The 25,392-nt window shown below is 57.4% G+C and overlaps 1 protein-coding gene across 1 annotated transcript in view; it reads left to right on the top strand.

The window, feature by feature from the left end:
- EFNB1 (ephrin B1) overlaps window positions 1-25,392 on the top strand; it is a 50,857-nt gene that overhangs the window by 17,730 nt on the left and 7,735 nt on the right. The window contains exon 2 of the mRNA XM_063346140.1: window positions 13,034-13,311. Within this exon, the coding sequence (XP_063202210.1) occupies window positions 13,034-13,311 (278 nt within the window). The remainder of the gene's footprint in view (window positions 1-13,033; window positions 13,312-25,392) is intronic.

A 25,392-nucleotide genomic window follows, 5' to 3' on the forward strand; every position in this document is an offset into this window, starting at 1 on the left:
GGGAATCGCATCTGGCAGCAAAGCCTGGGGCGGGGAAGGGGGGGAGGAAGTGGTTGGGGGGAGACTTTGGTCTCTCCTGTGGCATCTCGTCAGCTTTCTTCCATGCGCGTGGGTGGCAAGTCGGAGGTTTTGGTCTCCGGGGGGGGGCGGGGGGGGAAGGATTGTGAATGCTCCCTGTCCGCGGGCAATTGGAAACTGCTGCACATTGGGCTGGCGGTGGAGCGGGGCGGCAGGCTGGGTGCTCTGCCATCCCTCTCCTCCTCCTTCTCCTCCCCAGACCCGAGGGCTGGTTTATTTTTAGGTTTAAATCCCAAGCTTTCCTTGTTAAAGCTCCCACCTAGGAGCAGGGGCCGTGTGTCCCGACAGCGTCTGGGGACGTCCCTGGAGAAGGGGCCGGAGAGGAGCACCAGTCCCGAGATCTCCGTGTCTGGCAGCATCCGTGACACCCGAGACAGCGCTGGGCTTTCTGGTTCCTCTCCTTCTCCTGTTCCCACCAGGAGGTTGTACATTTTATTAAAGTTCAGCCGTACATGTATCTGGCCTAAAAATAAAAGCAAGTACGAGCCAGATGTCTTTCGGCAGGAGGAGAGGTTTAAACCTGACACTCTTGTGTTGTGTTGGCCCCTCTCCCAGCCCGTCTCTCAGCTCCCACTGTGCTGACCAGCCCTGAACTGGGTAAACTGGGAGCAGTGCAGAGGCAGGCGGGGGGGGCATGGGGGGGCCCAGCCCCGTCCAGTGGTGAAGCCTTCAGGAGGGTCTTTCTCCTTGCTGTAGATACGTAGAAAATTGGGACTTTTGCGCCTGAGTGGGGATCTCTCGGTAAAGAGGGAAGAATGTGGGCAGCACAAGGAAGAGATTTTGGTGAAAAAGGAGCAGTTTTCTTCTCCGTTGGGTGACTTCCAGGAGCACGATCTGAGGCAGAGGCTGGATTCACGCTTTCTGGCGGAGCTTGCTCACCAGGCTTTGGTGATCACTCACAGTTTGTGTGCAGGAGGAAAAGGGGGGAGGGAGAAATGATCTTTTGAGGTTTTATGACTCATCTTTAGCTTTTTCTCCTAGACCTAAACGAGACCCGTCCACCCTCCTGGTGTGGGGCTGAAGGTCCTGTACTGCCAGGAGCGGCGTGGCGATGGTAGGGCTGACTCAGGGGTGAGGAGTCCTGTGTGACCTGGTTACGGGGGCAGTTACTGCGCGGCTGTAGTGGACAGCCGTTGGGGTGGTTGTACGCATGCGCTTCGTTATAATGGGGTGGTTAAGAAGGTCTTAAGTTAGAAGGCGGGCTGCTGTCGAGCGAGTTCCCGGTAATGACACGAGGGCTGAGGGATGGTGATTTGCAGCTGCCTGGGAAGATGATGGCACTTCCAGACTGAGCCGGAATGACAGAACTCGTTTGGCCACATCTGGGAGCCGGGAGATCAAAGGGCCCGGCAGTGAGTCAGGGCGGCGTGGCGAGGGGTGACGCTGCTCCCCGGGGACACAGGGGCTGGCCAAACCCGGGAGACCTGTTGGTACAGGGCAGGGCATCCCGCAGCCGGGCTGTGGGTAACCATCCACAGGGTTCGCTTCTCTCCCTGCCCAGCTCCTAATGTTGGGATTAATGCTTCAAACCGCAGCATCGCTTCCCCAGGGCGAGCCTGAGCCCCAGCCCTCCCGGGGACCTGCTCGCTAGCGGGGTCGGTGCACGGGGGCTGTCACCCAGCCCTCGCTGGGATCTCCGGGGATGGAGGTGCCGACCCTGGCATGCCATGGGGGGATCCTGGGTGCCAGGGGAAAGGGCTTCCCAGGGACCTGGCTGAAGCTGTTCCCTGCACACGTGGGCTTTATTTTTGTGGAAGCCCTCAGAAAAATGGGTGAGGTTGGTTGCCCCTCGCCCTTGCTTTGGAGGCGACTGTATGGCCCGTGCAGTGGGGAACTGGGGAGCCAAGGGGTTTGGGGATCCCTCCTGTATCCCTGGGGGTGGAGCAGCAGCAACTTGCAGCACTCGGTGTTGGCCGGGCCAGGGTGCGGAAGCACACCCAGCCGCGGTCCCACGGGGAGGTGGCTGGTTTTGGGGCTCCCAGCTGCAAACAGGGTTTGTGGGGCGCAGGGTTAGCCAGGCTGTCAGGTCCTGGGGTGCAGGGATGGGGCGCACAGAGGGAAGGGGCTTCCTCTCTCCCAAGGCCTAACCACAGGGCTGTAACTTCATCTCTTGGCTGTTTGCGTTCGGTTCTTCGTTTTTCCAACCAAGTTGGAAAAGTGAGAAGTAGGAAGGGGGGGGACGTCTACGGAAAACGCCAGGGTTAGTGTCAGGTCTGGTGGGCTGAGCCCATTCCCCCCGCCTTCCCCTGCGCCCCCCAGCCCCGCATTGTGGAGAGCTGCAGTTTGCCTCCTTTCTATCCCGCCTGGGGATTAATCTGCATGACAACTAGCGGGGCTTGGCGGGGAGGTCTTGCTCTTGGGTTCCTTGGGCATATTCCTGCCGCTGCCGCTTTCCTTTCCAAGTGGGCGCCCAGCCGCCGCCATGTCCCCTGCCAAAGTAATTCTTTGCTTTGGAACCGGGAGATGAAATCTCCTCCGTCTTACTTCAGAGGGGTCAGGGAAGGAGTGGGAACCCCGCTGATCCAACCTTGTTCCCTTTTAACCTGCCTCTCCCTCTCTCCCCTCCCTGGCCCCCCGTCCTCCGGATGAGCGGGGCTGCAGCCAGGGCACGGGCATCCAAACCGAAGCAAAGCCGTAAAACACTCGGAGCCAAACGGGGAACCTGATCTGCTTCCGTCGGATCGTTTAATATCTGCGGCATCCCGTGCTCAGGGTTTGGGTTCGTGTCGCATCTGGTGCCATCTGGCTTTTGCAATGCCTGCTGGGGTGCTGGGCTCCTTACGGCTTTCCTGTTTCTTTGGGGTGGGTTTTTTTTGGGATGGTGATCACGGCTGCGGCATCCAGCTGCCAACCTCTGGAGGGGGCAGCCGGGGTGGGGGAGCCGGGGTGCGGGCAGGCAGAAGGTGAGCGCTCGCTGCCCCCGCCGCCGCTGCCCGCGCCTCATTGTCTCACTTCTCTCTCCATTCCTACGCCAATTAAAGCGCCGTGTTGCCATTCATGGCCCTTATGGTTTTGTTCAGTTGTCTGTCAGCTCTTGTCAAGCCCTGTCCCCTTCCCCTCCCCCGTTTTCAAAAACAAAACCCCTGACAAACCCCCCTTTGAATCCCCTCTTACCTCACTCCCAGCGTGGGGCCCCATTGACGGGAGATGCCGGCGGCGGCGGCGGGGAGACCGCTCCCCACGCCGCCTTTGTGGGCCACCGGCAGCCCCCCCCGGCCCCCGGCCTCCCCGCTTCTTGACAGCATTAATTAGATAACTCGGCTCGTCTTTATTTCTCCAAGGGGAGGTGCAGGACGTTATTACTTGAGGGAGAAAATATGGCTCTTCCCCCCCCCCCCCCCCCCCCTTTATTTTTTGGCCAAGCCCTGGATTCCATCACTGGCTGAGCTGCTTATTGTGCTGAAAAATAATGAGTTTGCAGGGGTGTGGGGGAGCGTAGGGAGACCCCCAATGCTCCTTATTTTGCCCAAATGGCATCTGAACCCCGGGTCGGCACTGGCAGGAGCCCCGGGGTCCCCGGAGCCGCACGCCACTGGCTGCCGAGAGCGCTGCAGGTGGCAGCAGCAGCCTGCGCCAGTGCTCAGGCCCCAATTAAATCTCCTCCAAACTCCCTCAATTACCAGCTCTTTTTTTATTTTTTCGCTCCCCCCACTCGCATGGTTTGGATTCACGTAATTCGTTTGCATGGTTTGGGCACAACATCTGAACGCACGGGGTGCTGCGCGGAGGTGGGGAAGATGGGGCAGTAATGTGGCTGCTCGCATCAGCGCCTGGCTCCTGCGAGGGCTGTGAGCCTTCCTCTTCCTCCTCCTCAGGGCATTGGGGTGGTCGGCAGCCACGCTCTAATTACCCGGAGAAAGCCCTTCCCGCAGCCCTGCCGCGGCACAGGAGGGCTCTGAGTCACCGGGGCCAGCCCTGGCTGCCGGCGGCCGTGGGGCTGGGGACGTCGCCGGCTGCGGTGGCAGCCACCAGCCGTGGGCACCAAGGTGTGGCCGGCACCCCACGGCACCTCTGCCTGCTTTCCTGAAGCCTGAAGTCTGGCTGCTGACCCGTTTTCTGCAGCATCCTCGATGGTTGGAGCCCTCTTCTGCTCGGTTTCTTCTGCTGGTGATAACCGTGGTGTCACCGCTGCTGGGACCACCTGGTCCAAAGGCGCTTGGGAGCAGAGCAGCCTCCTGAGCTCGGCGGATGACAAGCCGGCACAGAGGGCAGAGCAGATCTGTGGGGATCGTCTTTTTTGCCTGGTGACCTCTGCTAATTGTCCTTCCTCTGGGCTTCCCCTGCCGTGGCATCTGGTGCGGGGACAGTAAAAGCAGAATCTGTATGGAGGGGCTTCCTTGCTGCCTGGTGGGTGGCTTTTTTTGGCTGAAGAGCACCTCCACGAGTGGATACGTGCTGTGGGCAGTGGTAGCAGGTGAAGTTTTGAGTCAGCCCTTGCCTGGTGTTGCTCAGGATTCCATCTCCCCTAGGAGAGGGATCTGTGCTGCAGGAGGAGAGACCAGACCCTTCTCCAAGCTGCAGGTTTGCAGTGAGAACCTGGGTCCTGCTCCTGGCTTCCCATGGTGGAAAGACACTGTGGTTGCGTGTGTTTTCATGGTAAAATAGGCTCTCTGTGGTCTTTCTCTGTTTGCTAATCGTGTACAACTGGGACACCCCCTTTACATTTTGTAAGGGCTTGGTCTTCAGAGTTACAGCAGCGACGGTGCAACTTCTGCACCAAGCTCTGAGCACCGTGATGGGATCTCTCCTGCTTCCCAGCCGGGGTGGGCAGCTCTGCGTGGCGTAAGCAAGATGCTCGCTCAGCCTTCAGTGGTTGAAGCTGGTGTGGGAGAGTGACAGTATGAGGCTTTGAACATGGGGCTTATGGTTGCTAACGTGTGAAGCGTTGGAGTGGCCTCCTGGCATCGCCAAAGCCACCGGCTTCCCTGTGGGTAGTCGAGTCGGGGCTGGGGCTTGACCACGGACTTGCCTGCGTCGTCTTGAGCATCATAACTCTTTCTGAGCAGAGAGGGGTATTTCGGTTTCATTTTTCCCCCGCACCTGGTGTTTCCTGGCCTTCTGCTTAATTTGAACCCCGGTTCGACCGTGACCTGGAGTTGGTCACGGTGCAGAGCTGGTTGGGGTGCCTGCGCCGGGGGGGCGCTGGCTGGAGCATCTTTTAACTTCATCTTGAAAAAAGGCATGCCTGCCAGCCGGGAGGGGTCACTTTTGGGTGGGGTGGGTGTTTTTACCAGCCTGCGCCGAGCCTTACAGCTGGTAGTAAAGCAACAGGGGGGGTTTTGGGGAGCAGTGGAGTTAGAAAATGGCATCCCCGTGCGGGGGGGAGGTCGGGGTGCGGGTTGCCATGGCGACCCGTTTATGCCTCACTGATGCGTCGTGTAAATCCGTTTGGAAACGAGAAGGGCCTTTTGTCTTTGGGAGGGTTGAATGGGCCTCATTAAACCCGAGATGGGGAAAAAGAGCCTTAGAGCGCGTCGGGGAGGGGGACGGGATGGGACGGCCCCGTGGGGGCTCAGCAGAGGCGGTTCCCCTTGCCCGGGGATGGAAGCTGGGGAGACTGGAAGGTGCCGTTGTGAATAATTGAAAAATATGTCTCTGAGCGGCGGAGGCCAAAGGAGTGAAGGAGATACGAGGCTGTTCGCAGAAAGAGTTACCTGAAGTTGCTGGGTTCTGTGCTGACCACCTCGGCTCCAAGAGGATGCAGCAGAAATAGAAGAGGTCTGCAGAAGGACAGTGAGAATAATTATACATAGATTAGCGGGGGGGGGTAAAGATCGAAGGCCCTTTTTAAAGGAGACTAATAATAGAAGAGCACATAAAAGAAGCAGGATATAAAAGTGTGGGGATCCGCGTGCTCCTATTTACCCTCTCTCGCAGTGACGAAGAACTTGACTGAAGAAGCAAGAAGGCGACAGATACAGATGGGAGGCAGAGAGGAGCGGGGAAGCTTTTTATTTAAGTTTTAATTAACTTCCTTCCGCGGGATGTCCTTGTTCACAAGAATTTAAAGGGAGTCAAAAAGGAGAAAGGGTCTGGTGCCTCCGGGTGCCATCACTGCTCCTGGAAAGGGCCGTGGATGCTGCAGGTGTACTGGGATGGTGTAGTGGGATGAGATGGCCGTTCGGTTAAGTATGTAATTCCTGTGTTTTAATTGTCCTCAGCTCTCGAGAGGTGAAGTGAGTTGGCTGGTGGGCTGTGGTGTCCCACGGCACTGGCTGGGGACCCCCACTGATGTGCCAGTGTCTGTGGGCAGCCCAGCCCTGCCTGGAGTATTGCCAGGAAAACCTGCCTCATCTCCAAGAAACGGGATCTCTGATGTTCTCGGTTCAAGCTCAGAGGGGACCATGTGGTTGTCCATCTGTGGTTTGCTGTCATGATGCTGTTTGACTTCAGCCACGGCAGTGGTGCTGTGAAGGTACTGCCGTGACGGTCCCAGTATTTGTTACCAACCCCTTGATGTCTCTTGCTTGGTGAAAGTACAGGTTTTGGCAAACGCAGAGGTGGCTGGTCGTCACCAGAGGAGCTCTGGAGCGATGGCCGGAGCATGAGCTCTGGAGGGACTGTCTGGTGGCTGGAGCGTGACCTGGCTGTGTGTTGTTGAGGGGTCTGGAGGACTCCTCTGGGGACAGGACTGATTTCTTCTAGCTGGTAGCCGAGTCTCCGGGGCAGGAGAGTCCCCTGTGCCTGGGCAGCTGCTGTGAAACGCTGGTGCTGTGTCCCAGAAAAGCGAGTAAGAATGAGGCAGAGGCAGGTGTTTAATTTTCCATGCAGTTGGGCATCAGCAAAGCTCTTGCAGGTTTCAGAGTGTTTTCCAGGAGAACACACCCGGTTTGTACATAGAGTTCTGGCTTGTTTTACGGGATCTTTTTAGCTTGCGGAGCTGTTTCCTGTCCCTTTTCTGTGATGGTTCCCAGCTGGTGTGAGCTGCGGTGGCTCGTGGGAGCCGTGGCCCTGCTGGGAGGACCCATCTGCTGCGTTGGCATGGAGAGCAGTGCCAACGTGTTCTTCAGCTGCCCACACACCAGGAAAACCCACAGCTCCTGCATGCTAGAAAATGCCGTATTATTGTTGCCCTCCTCTCGCAGTGCCTCGCTCTGCCGGGCATCAGCAGCCTTCACTGCCAGAAGTAGATGTCCTCCTTGTAAGATCCAGTTATTTTTGGATTTCTTTGAAGAAAACAGCATTCAGCATATGTCATCTTGTATGTATGTCAGCATTAATGCTTTAGAGCATCTTCTCCAAGGAGGAGATTGTTGTTAAATGTTGTTCTGTTTTCTGCAAAGCCTGAAATACAAGGTGAGGTGCATCGTGTTTCTTGGAAATGGAGAGGGGTGATGCTGCCCCAAAGATTTTGGAGTTCCTGTTGTTCGATGAGTGCCTGGGCACAGGGGGAGAGAGGTTGGTGGAAAGTGTATCAACCCATTCTTCTAAAAAACTGTATTTTCAAGCAGTTTACTGGTCATGTTCTCCCTAAGGAAGAGATGAAGGACTGCTAACATGTTTGTGAAGGTGCCGGATACCTTATCTACAGGACAGTTGTGTTTGCAGTTATTGCTGTGAACATGTTAGCTCGTCCGTCTTTAACCGTGACACAGTCTGCTAGCCTGTGCATGCCCACGCGGAGAAGAAGAGGATCCTGCATGTCAGTGTGTGTGTGTGTGTGTGGAGGAGGGGAGGTATCATACCCAACACCAGTCCTGAGCTTGCTCTGGCCAAACTTGCATGGTTTTCCCTCTCACTCCATGTTCTGGGCTTGTTGAGCCTCGAGGAGCAGTGGGACGGAGCGGGTCATCCCTGTGTGATGCCAATTGAGGTCTGCTGGTTGCAAGAGCCCTGGTGCTGCCGGAGCTTCTTGGTACGGCTGGTGTTCCACGGGCCAGCCTGGGAAGCCATGGGCTTGTGATCTGGCAGGAGGCTTGCAGGAAGCCTCAGCGGCCTCTTAGGTGGCTGCTCCTCCTTGAAGCCAAGCTGTGAGCTTCTCGGCTGCCAGTGGAAGGCCAGCATTCCGTGCCTGTGGTCGCACCAGGGTTCCCGGTCATCCTCGGTGTGCGGAGCCATTGGGCGAGTCTGTGCCCGGGGTTGAACCAAAGGGCGGGAGGCAGCTGGCACCGCGGGGCTGGTCTGTGCCCACCCCGGGACCACGCCGGGGCCGCTGTGTGACTTCAGCTCCTGCCTGGGCACGGCCTGGGGATGCGAGGGCTGCGATCCATCCCTGGTCCCCAGGCAGCCCCACTGCATATTTCAGGGGATTATCATCTCTTATCACCCCATTCCTCTTCCTCTCCCAGCAAATTGCCTCTGTGATGCCTGGACGGCTGCCTCTGACACCGGGCACTGGCCAAACCCATGGCCCTTCCAGCAGGTCCCACTTACAGCCCTTAGGTCACTCCATCAAGTCCCACTGGAGCTTTTTGGAGCCCTGAGTGGGGACTAGCCCTCCGTGCTGGTGAGACGGGGGGGGTGCCTGGTCTGCAGGGGATTGGGGGTCCCCGCCCGGGGCCCCCCAGCTTGGGGCCGGGGAGAGGCTGCTCTTTAATCCCATCTCTCTGCTCCGGCATCCCGGCATCCCGCTGCCAACAGAGCTCCCCTTGTTTACCCAACTCGGAGGAATCGGTTTACAAGGCTCACAAATACCCTTTTCACCTTTCCCATCAGAAAACACCTCCCGAAACAATGAGGAAATTGGACGCTGCCACCTGATCGCTCCCAAGGAACCTGCGGGGCCGGGAGCTGAGGGCCGGGGGGCCCGGGAGCTGGGGGCCACGGACCAGGAACGCCTGGCCGGGATGCTCCTTGGCTGCTGGCACGGCTCTGCAGGTGGGTGGCCGCAGGTGCCACCCAAAAATCACTTTGATGGGCTTTAAGTGGTGAAGCTGGTGGTAGCCAGCGTGGAGGCCAGCACTCCCTGCCTGGCACACTCTGCTCAGCTGGGTGCTGTTCGTAGCACCCGCAAAAGAATTTATTTTTTTTTTTAAACTTTAATGGCTGTAGTTAGTCTTTCCCACCACCTTTGACACCAGGAAGAAGGATGCTGAGATGTTATCTGTGAGCTGCTGACTGGTGGTAGTACCAATGCTAAATAAATAAAGCCAGAGCCCCCATCCTCCTCCCAGGTGGAGGGAGAGGTAGAGGAGGGTGGTTGGAGGGTGAGTGCATGGGGGACCCCCCCGGGTGCTGTGGGTGGTTGGGGTGCTGGTTTTGGGGTGCCGGGTGCCTGCTCATGGCCTTCCGCAGCAGGGTTCCAGCACGTGCCATGCAGGATTAGCCCCGAAAGCGCTGGGCACTCACTGGTGGGACACTGGTGGTGGGTGCGTGTCCCTGCCATTGCAAGGAGCGTGCTGAGCTGTGACAGATCCTGGGCAGGCGTCTGTTTGTGACCCAGGAGAGGGGTCAGAAACAGGGGTTTCGGGAGGTTATGGCTTCGAGAGCAGCCGTCTTCCCTCTCGGTGTCTTGCTGCTGCGCTGGACCCAAATTCAAGGTGTCTAAAAGCGACTGTGTCTGGGGCTGCGTCCCAGAGCGTGTCATCATGCAGGCGTCGATCTTAGTTTCAGCATGAAGGTTGAGTTGAATTTTGATTTTTCTTTTTTTCCCTCCTCTCCTTAAAACAGGGAAATCAAACTGTCATGTATGGACGATACAGCAGATTCCCACCCCCCACCCCCCAAATTACTGAGTGTGCTCCGAGGGCATGATGAATTTCCCTATTAACTTAAAAGATCTGTTCATTCTTTCCACTTAAGTTAAATTTGAAGATGTGTCCTTGTTAAGACAAGTCATGAGTGTAATTCTTTCTTGCCTTCACTGGTCCTTCTGAAGTAAAATTTCTCATACTCTTTGCTGTAATACTGCATACAGGTGACTTTTGACAATTTTTGGACACACTTTTCTCTGCTGTTCTTGAGACAAATGTTGCTTTTCACGTTGTATATCTTAAAGGAGAATTTTCTGGAGAACCGGCCTCTTGCACGGTGGGAAGCATTGTCAGTCTTCCCTAGGACAGCCGTCACAAGCCATTGCTTGCCACAAAACAACATGTTTTTGGGGAAAAAACTCCCTATGTATGGTTAAGAGCTCAAAGAGCGAGGTGTTACACTTCAGGGATTTCTCATCACCGCTCGTGCTGCCCGGCCTCTCGGCTGGGAAACAGCCCTGCTTTTAGAGAAGAGAGGGAGGACACTAAGGAGGAAATGGAGGAGAAAAAATCAGGGAAATTGGAGGACAAAGGGTAAAACGTGTGTGTGCGGGCAGGAATGCGGCTGGCAGGGAGCAGCGGTGGGAGGGAGCACCCCCAAAAGCCCCGCGCGGCGCTGCCGCTGCATGCGGTGACGGGCAGCCTGCTTTGGCTGGTAGCTCTGTCTTGCTCGACGTTCCTGTAGGAGATTTGGAAAATGTTCCTGGGCTGATTCCCAGGCAGAAGCTGTGCGCTTCTGAAGCTGAGACTGAGCGTTCAGAGAAGAAATACAGCTCGTAATTTTATCCTTAAAACTAATAAAACAAACATAGGCCTTCTTTCTAGATTTTCTGGGATGAAGGAGTGCCAGCAGGATGTGGTGCCGGGATGTTCTCAGCTCCCTTGATTGCTTTATGGCCTCTCCCCTGCTTAAAAATCAGCTTGACCTGATCCCAGACAGCCGTGCCGTCAGCGCAGGCTGGTGTCGCGTGGACCGGTCGGTTTGCAGGTGTTGGCCAAGGCTTTGGCCGAGGAGGTGTGATAGTTCCTCCTGGTATGGAGATGGGGGATGGATAGGAGCCTTCTCCTCCTGCTCCGGCGTTGCAAGACATCTGCTTGACTTGTTTGTGGCTTCCTGTTTGGCATCTACTGGGCAGGAGGGAGCTGGCAGGGGCCGGAGGAGGGAATTTGAGTCACTTGGGAGTCCTGTGCCAGAAAGCCTCTGACTCAGCCCCGCCGTGGAGAAACGAGTGTGGGATCCAGCTGCCTCTCGGGGTGGGAACCCGTGAGCGAGCGTGCAAGTGTTCACTTGCGCGGCATGTCTGCGGCCCGGCGCGGGGCGGGGAGGGAGCGGCGGGGGCTCTTCTGCATCTCCCGGGATTGCGTCAGGGCTCCGGCCGTGGGTGGGGGAAGCCTTTATCGCTCCCAAGGCTCTGGAAGCGGCGTGCTGGCCGGGGGCCAGCTGACCTACTTGGTAGCATGCAGGCAAAGCGCGGCTCACCTGCCGGCAGCGCCGAGGATGGAGCCGGGCTCTGCCGTGCCAGCAGCGCGGTGCAGCATCCCACCTGCGCAAGCCCTTCAGGGGTTTAAGTTTCCTGCTCTTTCCAGAGGCTGCTGCATCACCCTTCTTCCAGAAGTTATGGTTTTTACAAAACTTAATTGCTCCCTGCAAACTTGCACGGGCAAAGGTGGTGCTGGCGTTGGGATGATCCTGACTGTCCCCCCTGTGCCTGATGCCCCACGGCTGTGGTGATGCTTTGGGTACCGCTGGAGCTGGCGTGGTGGAGGCAGAGCCGCAGCCGGGCAGGGAGGTTGGGTCAGAAAACCCTCCTGAATTCAGCTCCCAACTTCGGAGCAGTGTGGGTGAAGGGGACCGTACCCGCTGTCCCTGTGCCTTGCCTCCGCCCCTGGGGCTGGGCGGGTGCTGGGGCTGCCCCCTCTGACCCGGCGAGCTGATGGAGAGGTGCTGGTGATGTCTGTCTGGCTGTCCTGGCTGTCCCTCCCGCTGCTACAGCTGGCACCGAGCTCCGGAGCCCTTGCCAAGGGCATCGGGGTGTGCGTGGGCTCGGGCTCCGCCTGCCTCCTCCGAGCCCGGTCGGTCGGCGTGCGGATCTGCTGGGGCTCCTGCAGCCAGAGGGCTGGAGCCTGGGCTGCTCCGGTGCTGGTTTCAGCTCCGTGGCTTCTTGCTAAGACTTGTGCCAGAGCCACGGAGCAGGTTGGTCTTGTGTGTGTTTGATCTTCCTTCCATGGTGCCTGTAGCCCCAGCCGGTGCAGCTGGTGGGGGGGAGAAGGTGTCCCATCTTCCCGTCCAGCTGCTGGGGTGGGATGGGGCCGGGACTGGCCGTGTCTGGGAGCGGAAGGGAAAGCTGCGGACGTGCAGCCTGCCAGAGCACACGCTTCGGTTTTTGCCGTGCCCAAATTACACGAGGGAGTTGCAGCAGAGATAACTTTGCAGGAACATCCATTCCCACCTTATCTTCCATCAAGAACGCGTTACGTTGCCTACATCAAAGTAGATGTTCTGCTGCTTCCCTCCTTGTTGCCCTAATCCTCTACTTCATGCTGAAAAAAAAAAAAATCAGAGTCTTGCTCCACAATAATGAAATCTGAATGCTAATTATCAGCATATTGCCTTCCTTCCCTTCGGAGTGCCCTGCCTTCCAGCCCCAAATAGCTTTCCTCCCTCCTTGCTCCTCTCCATCCGGTCCTCCCACGCTCCTGGGCACGCCGTTGAGCCTGGCTTGGTAGAAGTTGTCCTGCAGGATGCTTCCCTCCCTTCCATTTAAGGACAGGAATTCCTCGGGGAGCCAGGGCGTGGAAGGGATCCCTCCCTGTGCCCCATTGTCAGGACTTCTCCCCATACCTAATTATCGCCTGTCCCTGCAGGAAGCTCCTTGCCTGGCCGTCGGGCAGAGCCGTGGCGTCTCCAGCCTGCCCGCTCCACAGCTCTTTGTGGGAAGACTCCATTCCGTTTTGGGTGCCAGGCTTGGGTCTGGGAAGGGTGCTCACCCTTGTCGTGGAAGGAGGGCTGGGGAACGGGACTGAACCAAGCGAGTTTTTGTTGGTGAGAGCCTACGCTGGCTCCTTGCACGTGCAGTGATGGTGAAGGAAAAGGAGAGCTTTATTTTGGTGTCAAAAAACATCTTGTGGAGAGAAAGCGGCAGAGTTTAAGCACAAAATAAATGGTGTGAAAGTGGGCCTCTGCGGGGGGTGGGACAGGCTGGCGTGGCCCCCGCTGCCTGCGCTCCAGTGTGTGGCTAACCTCTCGCCCTCCTCTCTTCCAGGTTCATGACTGGGAAGGGGCTGGTCATCTACCCGGAGATTGGGGACAAACTGGACATTATCTGCCCCAAGGCGGAGCCGTCCAAGCCTTACGAGTACTACAAGCTGTACCTGGTGAAGAAGGACCAGGCAGATGCCTGCAGCACCGTCATGGACCCCAACGTGCTGGTGACATGCAACCGGCCCGAGCAGGAGATCCGCTTCACCATCAAGTTTCAGGAATTCAGCCCCAACTACATGGGCCTGGAGTTCAAGCGACAGCAGGATTACTTCATCACATGTGAGTTGCCATCCTCTTCCTCGCCGCCGACCCTGGCTCAGGGGGGGCCGTGGGGGCCTGGAGAGTGTCGCCAGGCGCTTGTTTGCGACTTGGCTGGTGCAAAGAGCTGACACGTATGGAAAATATTTCCCGCTGGATGGGAGAAGAGGGAGGAATGTGTCGTTGGCCAAGCGGGTCACCGGCCTGTGTCTGGCTGCTGTGCTGTGGCTTGTGCCCCCTGCCCTGTCCGCGGCCGAGAGCAGAAGCATGTCCCCCAGCCGGGGTCAGCCCTGGAATGGAGGGGCAGCGCATGTCTGGAGCGTATTTTTTTGCAGCTTACTCCAAGGCTGGAGGTGCTGCAGGGCATTTCTGGTAGGGCTTGCCCTGGGGAGCTCCTGGTGGGGCAGTTGGGATTGTGAGGAACGGGGACTGAGGAGGTGCTCGGCCTCCTCCCTGGGCGCTGCCTCCAAGAGCAGCCTCGGCAGCGGGAATCCAGTCCGTGCTGTGGTCTAAATGGCTGTAAAATTCTGCATACTGCCCTGTTCTTCTTGTTTCTTGGTATAAAATGGAGTTACAGAGGGCAAGAGGGAAGGAGGGATGAATTTTCTTGGAGCCTGTGGTCTGTGTGTGCAGAGGGCCATCGCACAGGGATGAATCTGCCCGTGCTGGCTCCGGCGTGGATGGAGGGAGGACTCTGGGGAGCTCATCCCTCCCTCGGTCTGGCGGCGCTGGGCTCGGCGATTCCTGCCAGCTCGCTCATCTCCTGCTTGGCTTCTCCTCATTCTTGCTTTTTCCGCCTGGCTCGGCACATCGCGTGCAAACCCACAGCGGAGCAGCCGGCAAAGGGCACAGTGGCCACGGCGGAGCAGCCGGCAAAGGGCACAGTGGCCACACGGCTCTTCTCTCCCCTCGCCATCGTGTGCCGCGGGCTCGGCGGCAAGTGGCCCCGACGCAGAGGTCAGCCGCCCCGTGTGGGAGGCGAGCGCCGAGCCGTGGGAGCTGATGCTTTCTGGTCGGTAAACAATTGTATTTTTAGCTTGAAATCTTTGCCCTCGGAGGGGGTGGCGAGGATGTTGCAGGCAGCGGGGGGCAGGAGGTGCTCTGCCGTAGCGTGGTGATGCTGCCAGCCTGGATTTCCCCAGCGAGCCCTACCTGAGGCTGGGGCTGCCTGGAGTTTTGCTGCAGAATTTAGGTAAACCCAGTGCACAGAAAGCAGCTGGGATGGGCTCCGGCAGGTCAGCCCTGAGCCCACCCTTGTGTCCTTTGCGGGAAATTTTGCTTAGTGCTTCCTAACGCCTGGCTGAGCACGGGGTCGTAACGAAGGGGCTCGCAGGGGTTTCTAGTGACCTGTGCCTGGCACGGCATGGCCGTAGGAGGGGTGACAGTAGGGAGGACCTGGCGCAACAACCCGCTCGGCCTGCTCGGCACGGCGGCGGTGCCGGCAGAGACCGAGGGCTGCGCAAGGCTGAGTCACCATTTGGCGGGGCCGGTCTCTGCCGAGAGCTGCCATCGCTCTGCCACCCTTGCTGGCTGGTTCTGGGGCCATCTGCCTGATGTCACTCGGCGGGGCACAGGTGGGGTCACCAGCTTTGCAGCCGTCAGGGGTGCCCACGACCCTGGCTGCAAGCCCAGGTGCCCCAGGGATGGGCTGGGGATGCCAAAATCCCTGGCACAGGTTCCCCGCAGGCTCCCATCTCCCTTACTGTGAATAACCAGGGTTGTCTCCAGCCTGGTGGCTCTGGGACCCTGAAAGGTCAGCCCTTCTGCTGTCCCTCAGCTGATGCAAGGCTTAATTCAACCGCAAGCTTTCCCTGCAGCGAACGAAAAGTGGGGGAGAAGGGGCTAAATGCACAGCCGTGAGTCTGCCTTTTGTATGTGGGGCAAACATCTTGAAGCGCTTGGTCAGTGGCTCCTCCATGCTCGGGGGGTCAAGTTCAAGCAGCGGCACGGTTGTCAAGCTAATGAGAGCTGAAAGCGGGGTCCTGCCTTGCGCCCTACTGCTACGTCCCCTGAGACCTTTGGGCTGCAAATACCATCCCCCCAAGACAAATACGTTCCCCAGAAGGAGCTCAGGAACCTAACAAAACTCTGGGGAGGAGAAACGTGGGGGTCCCTGGCATTGCAGGGCAAGCAGAAGAAGGATTTACTGGGCTCTGAATTGCACAAGTTTTAAAAGGAGCTGCTTTGCGTTTCACACGAAAGCTCTCGCTTAAGAGTTAAACCAACCTCCCGTAGCTTTCGGTGGTGTTTTCACAAGTGGCCGACGGCTTTGAGCTGGTGCCAGCTCCCCTCCAATGCTGCCAGCACACCTGGGTCACCATCGCTCCGGTTTGCTGCGGATCCCGTCGGAGATTTGGCTGAGGCTGTTAAACTCATTGCATTTCTGCCCAATCTTTTTTTTTTTTTATGATTTTGCTACCAGCAATGGGAATCTTCTCCCATATCTAGAAATTTTTTCTCTATTTGTAGTGCGCAATCCCAAGTGCGGGGACAGAGTGGGGGATCTCCCCAGAGACTGCGTATTTATCCTCTATTTATCCTATTTATCCTTTATTTCCCGGTCTCCCCTTACAGCATCTCGGAGCCTATATAGGGGTGTGCTGAGCGGGCTGCTCAGCATCTCTGTGGGGGTCCCCTCCTTTTCTCTCCTCGAGGGGGGGCCGGCGGTGTCCTCCGCGCCCTCCTCGGACCGTTTCTGACTTTAATTTCTCTTGACTCCTCCGCGCTTTGATGCGAGCCCCCTCGGCGCTGGGAGCGAGCGGCCGCTGCCAGCTGAACTTTGGCCCCTGGGTGGGCCGAGGATGCTCCTGTGATCTGGCCGTACCCTCTGCCGAGCAGCCCCAGGAGCTCTTTCTGCCAAGAAATAAAATAGCCAAAAAAACAAAGTCAAAAGTCTCCTGAGCAGACCACCCACGTGTTGTCTTTTTTTTTTTTCTTTCTTTTTTTTTTTTCTTACTCCTTCTTTTTTTTCCCCCCTTCCCCTCCCCTCTCCCCAAGCTTTGCCTTGACACACAAAAGGTTTTGGTTTTTTGTTTTTGTTTTTTTTTTTTTCTTCCTTTTCATTTGCCGGCGGCCCTAAGCCAGGGGAAGCGATGCTGAAGCGGAGGGGAGCGGGGCGGCAGCGGGACGTGTGCCGCTTGCCCCCCACCTTCCCCAGGCGGCTGGAAAACCTCCCCGCTGGAGCCGGGGGGCTTGCCGGGGTCCCTCCCCATTCAGGGCTGCCCCCTCCCCTTGCCCTCGCCTTGGATATGCCAAGCCTTGTTTAGGGCCACTTTTATCACGGAGGGACGTGGCCCCAGCCCTCGGCTTAGCAATGAAAAAGGCTTTTGAAAGCGAACGTTAACCTCTCCCCATCCTCTCCGAAGCCTTGCACCGAGCCCCTCCGCACCAGCCCCAGGCTTCGTTAAAACCATCTTTTCTCCAGGGGCTGATGCCTCTTCCTAAACCTTTTCATGAAGACCAAGATGATGCAGCTCCTGCCTGCCGGTTCACGCTGGAGGCAAGCTCGCTGGAGGATGTGGGCCTCCAGCAGGCCGTGGGGCACCGTCCCCGGGACAGGGCTCTGAGACAGCAGGGAAGCTGGCAATTTGGGAATTGGGTGTTTTGCTCCGTGGCAGACTTTGAGTTCAGGGCAGCCCGTGGTTTCTTCTGTCCTCAGTCTCCTGCGGCTTTGCCTTTGGTGTCTGGGTGGGAGTCTCCTGTCCCCGGCATCCTGTCCCCTCCCTGCAAAACCATCGTACGCTGCGGGCAGACAAGAGGGAAGTGTGCAATGGTGGCTTTCCCGGCTGGTTCCTCCTGCTGGGCTGCGTGGGAGGTAGGAAGGTGAGGTCCAACAGGAATGAATTCTTGCTTTTTGCCTCAAAAGAAAGTCCTTTTTTGGGGTTCTCGGCCAAGCACGAAGCCATGGCAGGCTGCTGGAAAGGTTGATGGCAACTCCAGGGTAGCTGGTACTTGCAGACCTGTGTGTGGATGCGAGTGCTGCCGCCCTTCCCCAGACCAGTGGTAAGGTTTGGATCATTCACACTGTCCTCATCAAGGCAGAAGGTGCTTCTGGCTCATTAGCAGCTGTGCGGTTACTCCTCCCTGGGTCCCTGCTGAGCTGGTAGAGAAGCTGGTTGCTTGCGAATGGCTGAAATGGGAGGGAAGAATGTGCCCAAGCGCTTAAAAATAATCCATCCGATTGCTTTTGGGGGTAGCAGGAGCAATAGGCTATAGGAAGATGAAAACTGAAGACTGTTTTGTGAGGGTGCTGGCCTAGAGGTGGGGTGGGGGTCCTGCTTCATGCCTGTGGGTCATCTGCCCCAGGCCTGAGAGCCTGACCATACCAACATTTCTCCTCAACCTCGTTTTTTACCAGTTTCTGATGATTTTCTCTGCTTCCTTGGCTGTCCGTGTCCCACTGAAGTCGCCTTTCCCCCCTCCCTGGTATGTGCGCTCCTGGGATGCTCGTGGGCAGCTCCGGCCCCCCCACGGCTTAGCCAGCCGTGCAGGTTCGGCTCTCTCCACCTCCCCTCCTAATTCACTCCAGCTCTTAATTGCGTTTGCTGCTACTCTTTGAACTTGCTCCAGTTTTACTATCTCTGGTAATGAGGTGCCTAGATAGAGATGCATTAATCCCGATGTCCTGGCAGCGGGGCGGCGTGAGGAGGAGCTCCCGGCGCCGCTTCCCACCACGCAGGATCTCTGGATGTGGCCCAGCGGTGCCCTGCCTGCTGCTGGTGCCACTGTGCTCCATCAGGGTGCTGCCTCGGGTGACGTGTTCTTCAGCCTTGGCCATGGTGGTGGTGGTTCCTGGAGCCCTTTCCGTGTCTGATGGGGTGCGAGAGAATGAAGACCCCCCCCAAGCAAGACCCTTGCTTGGCCTTCTGATGCTCTCCAGGCAGCTGTTTGCAGATGTGGTGGGCAGCGCCTTGGCCAGCCGGTGCTGTGATGTTTTTCCAGGTCTCCAGGCACAGCCGTGGTGTCCCACCTCTCCTAGGAGGCCGTTTAAGGCAAGGAGACCTCGTTTGATGAAAACGCTAAAGCAAAAGCGAGGCCCCGGTAGATGTTTGCCCCATGAATCTGTGCTGGTTATTGTTAGTCTTTAAGCCCTTCAATCCATTTTTGATGTAATAATGTTTGTAATCCAATCTAGCGCTTTTTGGCAGCAGCATTCAGTGAGACCAGATATATTATCCCAAGTGTTTCTTTAAACCCCTTGTCTTGCATTTCTGTTTTTAGATGCAATTAGACTTAACCTGGCAAGAATTATTTGTTGTAAACCATCACTGCCTCTGCTATGTGGGCTTCGTTCCTGGGCCGTTTTACATCAGCATTTTTCTATAGCTTGCAGTTGAGTGTGGAGAAGGGGGTCACCTATATATTGCCAACTGCCAGAATTCTCCTTCCTTCTTTTTTTTTTTTTGGGACACGTTGCCGTACTTGCTTTTCTGGCTGTACTCCTCCAGCTTCCGAAATAGCTGCCGTTGGTTTGGGAAGCCTTTAACCCATTGCCAGCATGTGTGAGAACGTCTGCGGAGCCGCTTGAAGCTGCTTTCTGCAGCCCTTGGTATTTAATAATTTCCTCCCTGGTTCCTTCTGCCCTGGTTGCCCGTCTCTGATGGGTGCCGTGCCGGGGGGGGGGCCGGGCGCAGCCCCCCGGGCGGTTTGTCACCCCGCCAGCTCTTTGCTGGCTTTCTTTGCTGATTGCATTTGAATGTGGCCACTTTCATGTGCTCCTCATCTTCCGTCCCACAACTTGTTTGGTGAAGATGAGTTGAAAGCAAGAGTGCCATTTGATGCCGTGATGAGAGCTATGAACTTCTGCTGATAAAAACCCAATTAACCGGCTTCCTCATTCTTCACCCAAATGGGCCGGCGCTGTCCTCGTCCCACCAGCTTGCGACATACCTGCGGCGACGCGGAAAGCCTGGGTGAAGCAAAGCTGTCCTGGTGTCATAATCGTCTGGTTTTGGGGACTGGTGTTCCTCCTCCCTCACAGAATCACAGAATGGTTTGGGTTGGAAGGGACCTTAAAGACCATCTAGTTCCAACCCCCCTGCCCTGGGCAGGGACACCTCCCACCAGACCAGGTTGCTCCAAGCCCCATCCAGCCTGGCCTTGAACCCCTCCAGGGATGTGGCATTGACAGCTTCCCTGGGCAACCTGTTCCAGTGCCTCAGCACCCTCACAGGAAAGAATTTCTTCCTGACATCCAATCTAAATCTACCATCCCCATCCCGCTGGGAGTTGGTGGCAGAGGGTGGATGAGACCCTCTCCCCGCAGGAGATGCGGCGTGGGAGCCGGCGGGCTTGCGCCGGAGACAAACGGGTCTCTAACGGTGTCCCACTCCCAACTTCAAAGCCTGGGCGCTGGACATGTCAAACCCAAATAATGGCCCTTAGACAACACGCGGTTCCTTGTCTTGGAGGCTTGTCTGAAGACCGTGACCACAGTAAATGCGATTTTGTTGAGCCCTGTCCCTTAAGCCTCTGCCTCTTTTCTCTTCTCCTCCTCCCTCCTGACCTTTTCGGCTCAGTGCTGTCCCCGGACAGCCCCTGGCAGCTGATCTCATAGCTCAGCCTTTCACGGCCCTAATAGGGATGAAAAGCCCTATCAGAAAGGGCCAGTGTCCTGCACCCAGCCAGGAGGTAAATACCCAGCGCTTTGATCTGCTCCTGGGCCGGGGAGAGAGGGGGGGACCCTGCCTGCAACAAAGACCCCAGGCCAGGGGTGCCAGTGCCCGCTTAACTCTCTGGCTGCTGGGCAGCCTGGCCCCTGCCTGCACCCGGAGGGCAACTGCCCGCAGCTCTAGTGTGGCCAAGGGCTCTCCCTGCTGCAGGGAATCGGCCACCAGGCTGTGTCTGCCCGGGGAGTCGGGCTGCCTGCCTCCGAGGATGCTCTTCCCCGGGACAAACGGTTTCCAAGAGCATCTCTTCAACACTGACGCGACCCGTTAATAGAAAATAAACTGTGTCTAACTCCTCAGTGCTCCTGAAAACCGAGGTGATGTGCAGAGGGGTGGTGTGTAGCCCGGGCAATGGCAGCAAGGGGGTGACATCCAGCTGGTACCCATGCATCGCTGGCCTCATCCCACTCTGCACCCCATGATGCTGCTGGAGCAGTGCTGCCTGCTCCCCCCACCCCCAAAAAAGGTGCCCCCTTTGCAGCTGTGTTGGAGGGCCAATTCTAAAGCAATCCTTTTGGTTTTGTGGTGCATGCCGTGGCCATGCCTCTGGCCCATCCTCTTCCTCCCTGTCCCGCTCCTCCTGGCAGTTCTGCAGCAGTGGGACATGGGGACCCCAGGGAATCTCCTGGAGCTGCAGGTGCGCAGACCCTGATGGACCCTGCTCTTCAGGGATGGTCACCTCCAAGGGCTTCCTCCATAACAGTGAAAGAGGATGAAACTTGCCTCCTTTTGGACTAAACTTCCAGTAAGAGACTTGAAAGGCAGAAGAAGCCTCCAGCTTGTTGAAGACTTAAAAAAAAATCACGCGTGTGTGGCCATGGGTGCTTGGGGGGACATGGGCTATCAGACCAAGAGCACGGTGGGGACTCCAAGAAGCGACGCCATGCTTGGACCATGAGACGTGCAGACTGCAAGCAGGTTTGGCATTAATGAATTGCTGCCCAGGTTGCGTGCGGCACCTTTAACAGCTTGCCTTTTCGGGGAGAATTGGTTTTTCTTGCCATTTGAAGTTTCTTTGCCCTAGGAATGATGGTTTTTGCTGCTGCTGCTGCTGTGTAATGACGGTGCTCTTTGATCCCGCCTGGCAGCGCGGAGCGGGTGTTAACACAGCTAATTGAGAGCCGGCTGCGGCGGGCTGGCGGGGAGCCGGGGGGGCGGCTGCTCGCTCTTCTGCGATGGGGGTCAGCCCTCACTTGGGGGGCAGAGAGAGGCACCTCCATCCCTCACTCAGCGAGGGGGCAAGTCTTCATCTGGATACTCGGGGGCTTATTTGGCATATGTTGTAAATCTCCACATTCTATCACTCGAGGTGTTGCTGGAGATGGTTATATCCATGTGGTCCATCCTCCTGGAGGAGAGGGATGAGACCACCTTCGGGGTCCTGCAAGCACCCATGGGTGACGTGTGGGCTCTGCGGCCGGTGGCCTGTGGCTGGGGCAGTGCGGGTGCTGCCACCCTGGCTCCCCGGGGAGCTGCAGAGGTGACGGCGAGCTCCTGCTCCCGCTGCCCTGGGATGAAGCGCTCTGAGCCCAGGGAGATCCCGCTCCCAGCTCCAGCTCCCTGCAACACCAGTGGGGACTGGAGCAGTCCTGCTCCCCCTGTGGAGATGGAGCTCCCCCTCTCCCAGCGGTGGGATTATTTGCAGCTCTGGGCCAGGAGTTGCACCGCCGTAAACTTCCCGGCTGCCAGCAGATTCCCGATGCTCATGCAAAGTTTACCTTTAATTGGAGTGGGGTTTCCTCCCGGCTGTCCCACGGCGCACGCTGAGCTCCTGTCCCTGCACCTCCTTGGCTCCCCATGCTCTCCCAGGCAGAAGATTTGCACATGAATCAGCCTCTCCTGATAACTTTGATTTTTTTTCTGAGCCTGGGCAGCGATGGAGCTGGTGTTGGCATCAGCCTTGCCAGCGGGGGAGTGTCACTGTCCCCCTGCGAGTCCCTCTCCATCCCTTTCCTGATAGATTTCTCAGTTGGAGTCGCAGATGTTTTGCCTCCTAACTGAAGAGATTTACACCCTGTTAAAACGCAATAAGTGCTTTCCTCCTCTCCTGCTCCCAGCGGGGCCCACAAATGACTCTGGCAGAGCATCAGGTGGAGAATTACATGGCACTTTTTTCCTGACCTATAACCAGCTGCTTGGGGCTACCGCAGAGACTGTGCAAATAACCTTTCTCTTCCACCGATGCTCTTCTTTTTTTGGAAGGGGGTGAATAGACCTGAAGACAAAGGCTTTATTCAGTGCCCTGGACCCCCCCGAGCTGGGCGGGGAGCGTGGCCGCATGTGCTCCCCGGCGCGGGACGGGGATGCAGGGAGCTTGCAAGGCTTTTCTACATGGATATCTCAGCAGCGTCGCTGCAAAAGGGCTTATAAGTGCGTAAGCAAGCGGTGGTCTTGTGACCAAGAAGTGCTTTCCGGCCTTGATGGGGTTACCTGTGATGTAGCTGTGACTCTTAATTATGATGCTGATTGGGATTGGTTATAATTTTTCCATCAGAAAGCTATTTTTATGGGAAATTAGGTTTTTGCGTAAGCGTTACTTATGTTAAAGTATGGTTGTCTGTGCAGTACTTCAGTATTTGCCTGTTGTTCTCCGTTTGCTCCAGGAAAGTGCCCTAGATTGGCACAGCAGTGCTGTGGCACGCGAGGATGAGTGTGGGTGCATGGTGTCCTCCCTTCTCACCCCCTTAACCCGGCTGGCACTGCTGGGCCTGCGCTTTGCGAATGTAGCCGTCACTCTGTATAAGGAATGGGGCTAATTTAACATTTTTATTTATCTTTGTAGGGGGCTGACCCTGGCCAGGAGGAGGTGAACTCCATCCCAGCCAGACCCAGTGCTATCGTTTTCATTCCGGTTCCCAGAAGCGTGTTTGAACCTGGTGATTTTCACATTGCGGTGTGTTTGCTGGAGCAAGAAGCGCAGGCGGGGATGTCTGTGTTCGCCAGGGTGTGCAGCGAGCGGTCTGTCCTCTGCCGTCACCCCGGCTGTCCCCTGCTTGCTGTGTGCGTGGGCAGGATGGGGGTAAAGCCCTGGGTTCCTCTACCTTGGCCCTGGCTGATGGGAGCGGACCAGAGCAGCACACCAGGCTCTCCCTTTGGCAGTGAAAATTTGTACGATTTTGCAGCAACACGAAATTATTATTGTAGCCGATTCAACCCAATCAGCTCCATTAGGTTGTTTCCTTATGCCTTGCTTCGAGACCCACCAGCACTTGGCCATACCTTCTTGGAGACCCACCAGCACTTGGCCATACCTGCTTGGAGACCCACCAGCGCTTGGCCATACCTGCTTGCTCCCCCTCAGTGGGAGGACTCAGTCTGAGGTTGCGGCGGGCATTTCCCTCCCCAGTGCAGGAAGAATCATGTGTTTTTATATATAAAATCTATTTATTTAGCCAGGCAATTCCAGGGCTGGGCATGCGGTGCTGGCGGGCGTTAGCATCCCCCTCCAGCCACTCTCAGGTGCTCCAGGAGGACGTAGCACTTCAGAGAGCTGGAAATCCCTGGTGAACACCACGGCTATAAACGAGACCTTTGTGTTGGCCGGCAGCTGGGTTTGCCATGTGCCCCTGTGGCTCCATACACCGGCAGATGGGACGTTGGGTTGGGAGCGTGCTGCTCTGCTGCGGCTACCACCGTGCCAGCTGAGCCCTCAGAGCCGCCTCTGCTCCCAGATCCCAGTTGTGCCGGGGGGTTGATGCCATCAGCAAAACGGGAGCCATGGGCTGGAGGGAGTTGCGGAGGCAAACCGTGCGCCCACACCTGGCTCTGCACATGAAGGTGTGGTGGTGGGAAGCTTCATGGCTATGCTGGAGGAGCAGCATGGCCATGAACCTCGGCACGCCATTGCCCAGCGCACGCTGTTGTGGGTCCCACCACTGCTTCTCCAGCACCCTGTGGTGGCCAGCCCTTGGTTCACTGGGTGTAACCTTCCAGGATCCCTGTTTGTCCCCTGTGGAAGCAGAGCTCCAGATCTCTTCCGTGGTGTTTCCCTGACCCCAAGAGTTGCTGTGCTGTGGGCAGAGGGAACCTGAAACCGATTGCTGGGACACGAGGAGGGTTCACCATTCAGTGCTTGGAAACCCTGGCTCCAGCAGTCCTGGGACGGGTTGTTTTCTAGAAAACGCCCATGTTTTTCTGAGCTGTTTGCGTTTGTGGGAACCCTGAGACTGTAAATCCCAAGGAGCAAAGAGGAGGATGGAGACAACGAATAGGGATGGTGTTGCTTGCGAAACTCAGGTTTGGGTCTTAGGGTGCTCTGGAAGCTGGCAGGGCAGAATGGGAAGGTTGTGGGGGATGTCCCCAGTTCTGAGGATCTCGGCGTGCTTCCCACCCTGTAACAACAGCCATCGCCATGAGCGCCTGAGCAGAGCTTTTTCTTGCCAGAAGGGGTTTTTTTGGGCAACAGGGAGTAGGTGATGGTGGCAGCTGCCGGGCGGGCAGGCTGAGTATCGCTACCCGTGGTGGTCGTCTTCTGGTGCTCACCAGGGACAGTGGGGAGAAGGGACTGGGGGCTGTGTGGGTTGTCTTCAGGCTGACCCACGCATAGTTCGTCTTGTGTGCCCAGTGTAGGAGTGGGGAACGTAGAAATCCCAGTTTGCCGGCTGTGTGGACCCAGCAGTGCCCTCGGACAGCATGGCATGACAGGGGTGGTGAGCTGGGGAGGGGACAGCCCCTGCTCCCTAGGGCACCCTCGGGGGGAGCCGTGGAGGGGGAGCAGGCTGCTGGTCTCTCCTCTTTCCGTGGCAGCCTGGGAGGCTGTGGAGGAGCTCTCGGGCTGCCAGGAGGGTGTGTGAAACCTTAGCCTTGCACCTCCTGCAGCCGTTTAGGGACGGGACAGGGCTGGGCTGGCTTGCGCATGCATTTCTGGGGCTTTAGGGCCCCTTCCCGGTGCAGCTGCCTCTGGGCTGGAAGGCTGCTGCCGGCCTCGCTGGCAGCGTGACAGCGTGGGGCTCGGCTCCCCCCGCGCAGCCCCTGCCCTTGCTCTGGCAGCCGACCCAGAGAATGTGCCGGAGCTGATGGAAAGGGCTTGGTGGGGGGGGGTGTGATGTGTGCAGGGAGGGGGCGGCCGGCTTGCCCCCCTTCAGCAGGGCCTGGCAAGGAGATAGTAATAATAATATTAATAATAATATTAATAATACCGATGATACCATGAGCGTAGGCTCCTGTTGCCTCTCAGCTCAGCCGGGGAGGGGGAGAAGGGGCTGCAACCAAGCCGTGCTCTCTGGGCAGCCCCAGGGTGTTGGTGTGCAGTGGAGCAGGCAGATGCCTCTGCTCGGTGACCTGGAAGCTGCTCGCGGGTCCCTTGGGGCACCGGCCCTGGCCGGGATGGGGGGAGGAAGGAGTCCCGTGCCCGTGATGGGGCTGGGCACCAGTGCAGCACCTCTGCTGGTGCAACACCCGCACCTCGGGACTGAAGGTGCATAAACCAACGGGA

The sequence above is a fragment of the Chroicocephalus ridibundus genome, chromosome 9 (assembly GCF_963924245.1).
Source record: "Chroicocephalus ridibundus chromosome 9, bChrRid1.1, whole genome shotgun sequence".
NCBI classification, from domain to species: domain Eukaryota; kingdom Metazoa; phylum Chordata; class Aves; order Charadriiformes; family Laridae; genus Chroicocephalus; species Chroicocephalus ridibundus.